The 7,959-nt window shown below is 41.1% G+C and overlaps 1 protein-coding gene across 2 annotated transcripts in view; it reads right to left on the bottom strand.

Moving 5' to 3' along the window:
* Positions 1 to 5,301: 5,301 nt before the first annotated feature.
* The window catches only part of FLT4 (fms related receptor tyrosine kinase 4), a 111,030-nt gene continuing 108,372 nt past the window's right edge, over positions 5,302 to 7,959 (bottom strand). For both annotated transcript variants that reach the window (XM_056811722.1, XM_056811723.1), the window contains one exon: positions 5,302 to 7,074. In XM_056811722.1, coding sequence (XP_056667700.1) covers positions 6,855 to 7,074 — 220 coding nt within the window. In that variant the 3' untranslated portion in view covers positions 5,302 to 6,854. The remainder of the gene's footprint in view (positions 7,075 to 7,959) is intronic.

Raw genomic sequence — 7,959 nt, 5'->3', positions numbered from 1 at the left:
GCAAGATCCTGATAGAGGATGATATAATTTAATTGATTTGCCCTTTTAGATATAGACACAAACCAATGATACATAAAGAATGTCCGACAAAGCAGCATTAAAGACATGCATTGCTTGCAAAGGAGTTTGGTCTTGTGGCAAGATCAAGGGATACCAAACAGAGAATTGTCATGCTGCACTGGTATTTAGGAAATATTAAATGCATAAGGGGAAAGTCTCCATTGTTAAGTTTCTTTGGAGAACGAGAACTATACAGGCAGAGATGCTGTTGAAAGGGTCATAAGCTGGACCACCTTTCTAGGCTTCTTACTCCTGAGGTTCTGCCTTGTACTTTGGGATACAGTGACAATAACCTTACTCTTGTAGGAGCAAGACACTCTGTCTCCTGACTCAGGGCATGTTCTCTGGTGGTTCCCCATACCTGGAATGCTCTTCATTTTCAAGAACGGCTCCAGGCTTCCTTCAAGTTCTAACTAAAATTCCACCTTTTAAAGGAAGATTTCCTAATCCCCATTAATTCTAGTACCTTCTCTCTGTCAATTATTTCCAATTTGTCTTATATGTAGTTTATTCCTACACATTGGTTTTCACATTGTCTATACTATTAGACTATGAGCTCCTTGAGGAGCTTTTGTCTTTCTTTATATCTCTAGTACAGTGCCTGGCAAATAATAGGTACTATATAAATATTTATTGACGAACTGACTTCTCTTACAGAAGGAATGCCTACTTCATGAAATCAAAGAAAGAGAAGCAGAGGAGGAAAGGGAATAAGAATTTATATAGTGGCCTTTCTCAGCCATCATTCTTCCTAACATCTCTTCAGCCTTTGATACTGTTGATCATTCTCTTCTGGATATTCTCTTCTCTCTATGTTTCCAGAATACTATTCTCTCCTGGTTCCCCTGTGACCTAGGAAACCATTCCTTTTCAGCCTCCTCTGCTGGATTCTCATCCATGCCTTCTGTGTAGTGTTCTATTCTGGGCCTTCTTTTCTTTCCTCTCTTTCTCCTTCACTTGATCTCATCAACTTCCATGGACTTAATTACCATCTATATGTCCAGGATTCTCACATCTAATCATCCTGCCCAAATCTTTCTGCTGACCTTCAGTTTTACGTCTCCAACTGTCTTTCATATATCTGTCAGAAATAAATGTTCAGGGAGGATCTAGGTGACTCAGTGGATTGAGAGCCTGGCCTACATAGACCGGAGATCCTGGGTTCAAATGTCCCTGACATTTCTTATCTGTGTGACTCTGGGCAAATCGCTTAATCTCCATTGCCTAGCCCTTATCGGGAACCAATACACAATAATGATTCTAAGAGGCTTCAAAGGTAAGGGTTTAAAAAGAAAATTTATTGGAGGGATATTTGCTCAATTCCTTGAGTTTCCAAGATAGTGATAGACCAAATGTGTATGGTGTTTTGCACGGTTTTTATCTACAGCAGTTCATGAAGACATCTGTGGTCTGTGTCAGAATTGGAGGTTAACCCATGTTCATATAATAAAGGCTTTTTTGAAGTCTAGAAGTCCATGGTTTCCTTCATGATTTCCCATAGCATTGGACCTAGTTTGGATGAATATTCAGAAACTAAGGCCATCATACTGGGCCTTCCTCTCAGAGATAGACTTGAAGGCTCCTCTGTGAGGTTAAGGTTGAAGCAAACTCTTTTCCCTCTGGGAAATCATAGAATCAAAGGCCTTGAAGGGCTGGTTTCTTTGGCTCTCTAATGGACCTTGTGGACCAGTTTAGTTGTTCTTCTGGAAGCTTCTAGCTTCTAACCCCAGCCCCCTGATCTAGGTCTATACTGCTGAATCACAGGCATGATGCCTTGGAAGACCTAGTAATCTTGGGTAACCCAATCACATCCTGGGTATCCTGCACTCTGGCCCTTATGGGTAATGGAAAGGTACCTAGGACAGGACAAACTCTCCATTTCCTTTCCAAATCTGACAGCACCTTTCTTCTACTTAGATGCATTGTAAAATTTACTTTGCCTGGGAACTCACCCTGAAAAAAAAAACATACCCAGATTGGCCTTACAGCCATAAAATCTGGGAACCCTAATTTAAAAAGTAAGTTTGAGTGCCTTAATTTCTTTGATGCAGAGTCATAGATTTTTGAGTTGGAATGGTTATTGAAAGAATCTAGTCAAATTCTGAAGTGAATAAGAATGCTTTCTAGGTATACAGGTCAAGGGGCCATTTGACCTTTGTTTGAAGAACTTCAGTGATGGGGAACCTAGTACCTCTCAAGGCAGCCACTGTACTTTGGGAGAACTTAGTGTTAGGAAGTTGTTTCTTATATTACTCCTAATTTTGCATCTTTGCAACTCCCTGCTCCCATTGCTCTCTTCTCTTCACCTTTGTCTCTTCATTCTCTTTTCATCCTCATTTCTTAGAATCCTTAGCTCCCTTCTAGACTCAATTCAAGTAGTTTCTCCCCCCTTCAAGAGGACTTAACTCCCTCCATTGTTAGTACAGCTCCCCCATCCTACATGTACTTGTCTGTGAGCATGTTGTACCTTCCCAATAGATAGTAAGAAAGTAACATAGAAAGTAAGCATCTTGAGGACAGGGACTATTTTCCTTCTGTATTTTGTATCCATAGCACTTAGCATGTGCTATTCACATAGCAAAGTGCTTAATAAGTATTTGTATGAGAGGGCAGTTAGATGGCTCAATGGATAGAAAACCAGGCTTAGAGGTGGGAAGTCCTGGGTTCAAATCTGGATTTAGACACTTCCTAGTTATGTGACCCTGGACACTTAACCCCAACTGAAGAGTCCTACTACTTTTCTGCCTTGGAACTCATATTTAGTGTTGATTCTTTTTTCTTTGTATTTCATTTTATTTTTTAAAAAGATTTTGTTTTTCTAATTACATGTAATATCAATTTTCTATGTATGTTTCCCAACATTATAAGATCCAAATTGTTTCTCTTCCTCTTTTCCCTACCTTCTCCTGGACATGGTAAGCAATTTGACCTGGGTTCTGGGTGTATTATCATGCAAAACATACTTTCATATTAGTCATTGTTGTAAGAGAATAATCATATAAAACATAGTATTGACTCCAAGATGGGAAGTAAGGATTTAAAAAAATGCTTGTTTGTTTCTTGTTCTCTCTTCTGGGGACAAGCAGAACTAGCCTCATCCCTAACCCACATGACAATAATTGAAATTCAGTCCTGTGACGTCTCTTCCTATGACAGCCACTTAATTATCTTTCATTTTTGCAACTGGGGTAACTAGGTCATGTACTGGTTAGAGGGTCTGGCTCAGTCAGAAACACTAATCTTTCTGATTTCAAATTTGATCTCAGGAACTTAGCTGTGTGGGCAAGTTAATTTACTTTGTCTCAGTTTCCTCCTCTGCAAAAAGAACTGAAGAAGGAAGTGGTGAACTGTTCTAATACCTATTTAAAACAAAACAAAACAAAATCCTTACCTCCTCTCTTAGAATTAATACTATGTATTGGTTCCAAGGCAGAAGAGAAGTAAGGGATGGGCAATGGGGGTTAAGTGACTTGCCCAGGGCCACACAGCTGGGAAGTGTCTGAGGCCAGATTTGAATCTAGGACCTCCTGGTAGGTTCCTTTCTCTAGGCCTGGCTTTCAATCCACTGAGCCACTTAGCTGTTCTCTCACTCTAATATCTTTGACAAGAAAGCCCCAAATAGGTTCATGAAGAGTTGGACATGACCGAAATGATTGAACAACAACAAAATATCTATAACTAGGCCAGCAATAACTAGCAATTGGGTGCTCTAGCAATTTTTTTTTTTATGGTAACCCATGACTCCAAACAATCTTTGGAGAAGAAGAATTTAATTTAGCATGGATGAAGGAGCCTTTGAAACCAAGCAAATACCACACAGTACTTGAGAACAAGATACAACTCTGGGATTCATGACAGGCATGAATCATCTTCCACCTTCTTGGTACAGCTTCCAGGAGCTTCAGGGTACTGAAGGGTACACACAGGATGTAGAGATATATAGGATGAGATAAATCCAGATGGGATTCCCATTGAAAATAAGATTAAAGAGAACCGGTGTCAGCTGAATGCTAAAAATGCAGGTGACTTTAAACCTTTCAGTTCTTCCAGAGGCAGTACCTGGGTTTGATCTGTGCAGAGTGCCCCCCTTCTGGCTGCCTATAAATGCCTAATGAACACATTTCAGTTGTAAAAGGCTGCCCATTAGCTGCTACATCTAGACCCTGGCCTTCAAAGCTCCCCGCTCTGTGCATTCTCCATTCCATCCAAGGCAAGGGACATGGGGCCTGGGCTGCAGAGAGGTGGGGAAATGTATGGAGACAGTGTTCTTTTTGTATGCATAGTATATTGAACAGTTTTATTTATTTGAGTATCACATGCATGTCAGGGCTAATTGTACTGAGCGAAAGATGGACATTTCTATTTTACCCAAACCTAAATTTAGAATGGTTAAAACCCTGCTTGTTAAAACAAAAGGCTGGTTTCAAATCATAAAGGCTTTCCTGATCCTTTATTTCACTCCCTGGCTGCTAGTGCCTTCTTCCAATCCCAATCAGCCTGCAGCTCAAAATTATCAACTATTTGCTTTGCATAAAGCTTGGAAAATATATGTATTTGTGTATTGGATTGAGAATTGGCCTCAGAGTTAGGGAGACTCATCTCTGACATATATCATATGATCCTGGGCAAGTTGCTTAATTTCCAAGTTATCTTGCAAAAACTATAAATTACAGAGTAGGTATATACCCGCATTGGAAAAGGGAATTTCCTCACTGAGTCCTCATAGTGATAAAATCACAGGTTTGGCGACTTTCTTGTTCGTCCCCAGGTATTTTATATATTTATATGTACAAGACTATTTCACTCAACAGAAAGTAAGCTTTCTGAGGGCAAGGACTGCTCTTTGTGTTTGTATAACCAGTGCCTGGCACACAGTAGATGCTCTGTAGATGCTTTTTGTTGATAATGATGGTCAAATACTGTATTGTTAGTTAAATATGCTTAGGACTTTCAAAAAATATGTAAAAAGGTGATTACCCCCTCCCCGGGACATTTCTGTGTATGCAGGGAGAAGGGGAGACAGCACCAAAAGGCAGTGAGTTTGCCTTTAATATGTACTTTGGAAAAGAATGCATTCATGTCACTTTCTACACAAATCATCAAGATCACTAAATGGAGAAGAGTTGTGTTTCTATTCCAGCAAACCCTGAGAGTGATGAAAAAACAGGATCTGTTGGGCCAATCCACTGGTCACCAATTAATGCCGAAAACAGACGGACAATGAAGGTTACAGACTCAGAATAAATGTATTCAATGTATTATAAAGTAAAAATATAATCTGGAGGAAGGATATCAGATATAACAAAACCCTTAGTCCTATACACAGAAGCCTGTCCTGCAAGCACTCATTATGGCATGGAGAATGTGGAAGGGGAAGGGGCATATCTTCTGATGAGGAATATTCTGGAATTCCAGGTGAGAAAAGACCACGTGATATTGGACGAGATGAGAGAAAACCCGGAGAGTGTTTGTTCTCAAGGCCTCTCTGTGAATATTTGGTGTGCTTCTGTGAAGATATTTTGTGATGGTTTCCTTGGTCCATAAAGAGACGGAGGGAAGAAGAGAAAAGAATGAAGTGAGGGTGGGGGAGGGCCAGGGAAGAGGAGTCTTAGTTCTCAGGATGGCTTTTGGGTGTCTTAGCATTCATTGGTTTCACATGACAGCGTTTTCTCATAAGAGCCTAGCACACAGCATCACCTTTCTGAACACTATACTGGATGGAGCTCAAGCCGTCCATCAGAAATGAAGCCAGAAGCTTGGTTAGGGTCTCTGAGAGTGAGGGATAGCTTTGAGAAGTTCTTATCCTGACTGCTAGGAGAGATTCTGTCACGACAAACTCTTTCTGGAGTCTTTTGCTGTATTGAAATTTTGATACACCCAGGATAACGAAAAAAAAATTTTTTTTTCTTTAAGTGAGTTGGGACATAGAAATCTCTTTGTTAGAGAATTTCCTGTTGTGTTGGTATTTGATGTTTTGTTTCTGAGTTACATTAGCTTCTGAATTCAGTTTTTCTTTTCCAGGCTCCATTTCTACTCTGAAGTGAATTGCAAGGAAGCTCTTGGATGTGGTTAAAACTATCCCTAACTTTGCGTATGCAGAATTCCATCTCCATGGATAGAATCTGTTTTTATTCCAGCAAACATTCATGTTAAGTTAATGCAGTCTCAAATTAGCTATCTTTAATAAGATTTGTCACTGCCAAGATGACTGTCTATGTGGTATGGGATGGCCATTTGTGATATCTGAATTACAGGGAGAACAGAGAACAAAGGTCTTTTTCTTCTTCAAATCATAAAAATTCCAAGTTTGCCATTTTAGGATAGCAACGAAGGCATCCATGTCTAGTGTAAGGCGGTATCTCCTCAAGAGAAGCATCCTGGGTCATATACAAAAGAGTGTTGTGATGGAGAAGGTGCTGGTGAGTTTCTAAAGGGTTGGTTTGTTTTCCTGGGGCCCAGGAAGGTCCCTGGTCTTCCTTTTCCGCTCAGACACTGTGGTTTCTGTTCAGGCTGTGGACGTGAAGTGTTAGTGCTGCTGGCATGGAGAGTTTTGCTGAGTAAAAATGTCTCCCAAAGAAGAGTAATCGAAAAATCCAAGGAAACAGTCCATCAGGAAGAACTTCAAGACAAAAGTTTGGCAACTATTAGATCTTTCCCCAAACTGCCTCCAAAGACTCCTCTCTCTTCTGTGAGATGGGGAAATAGTTCAGTCTTAAGCATTGCCCCTCCCTCCACTGCCATTGCCTTCCTCATCCCTCCAGCAGACTCCCAAGTGTCTGTGGTCGGTCACTTCTTTAATACTGATCTGAGAAGAAGGAGGCATGGAGAACTGGGGGACTGGCTGCCTCTCCTGGAGGGGTAGAGCTGCCATCCTCAGAGGGTTCTGACAGTTCCCCATATTCACTGTTATAAAACGTCTGACCAGCTGCTGCTGTCTGGTAGGATGGCCGGCATCTGCCTCTCAGGTCTGATCGCTCCCTTGTCTGATCCGTGTTTCTGCCTGAGCCTTTACAGCTGCAAGAGAAAGAGAGAGGGAAGAAGGGCTTAGGATTTGCCCATTGCTTCAGACTCACCTAGTTGCTTGGGCTCAAAGGGTCGGACACTAAAGGGAAGACTCTGCCCTTGAAGAGAAGGGCCGGACATGCCGTTCAGCAGGAAATGAGTCTCTTTGGTGCTAGTCTTGCTTTTCCAATCCATTCTGCATAGCTGCCAGTTTAACTGTGATCAAATCACTTGAAAATATGCTCAAAAGAACTCCCAAACTCTTCAGTGGCTTCCTCCCACATGGAGGAAAATAGCCTAGCTCCTCAGCCTGTTTATCTCAGTGTCTCCCTCACCTCCCCTGTAATGTTTTATCAAGAAACGCTTACCTTCTATCTTAGAATTGATACTAAATAGTGGTTCCAAGACAAAAGAGCAGTAAGGACTAGGACTTTGGGGCTAAGTGACTTGCCCAGGGTCACACAGCTGGGAAGTGTCAAATCTGAACTCCAAATCTCCTTTTCCAGGCTTTCTATCTACCGAACTAGTTAGCTGCTCCAGGATTTGTTGTCCATCTTCTCTCCCTCCTTCTTTCTCCTACCCCCTCCCTAAGATGGTAAGTAATGCAATATTGGTGGTATTTGTGCTAGCATACAAAACATTTCCATATTTATCATGCAGTAGAAGATTATTATTTTAAACATGGAAGCTCTTTAAGAGGTACTGATTGATATCTTATGTTTACTTTCATTTCTCATTATTTCCCTCCCTGATCACTTACCCAGGGTCTTCCCTTGTAATAAAGAATAAAAGAGAAAAGGAGAAAAAAGTTCACCATACATCAACTGGATCTGACAGTACATGTAATGTTTCACAGCCATAGTCCCCCACCTCTGCCAAGCTTGGTCATTCTATGTG

This window comes from Monodelphis domestica, chromosome 1, assembly GCF_027887165.1.
Source record: "Monodelphis domestica isolate mMonDom1 chromosome 1, mMonDom1.pri, whole genome shotgun sequence".
Taxonomy (NCBI): Eukaryota; Metazoa; Chordata; class Mammalia; order Didelphimorphia; family Didelphidae; genus Monodelphis; species Monodelphis domestica.
Note: the sequence above shows the minus strand (reverse complement) of the source record. Positions and strands in the feature narration are given on the sequence as shown.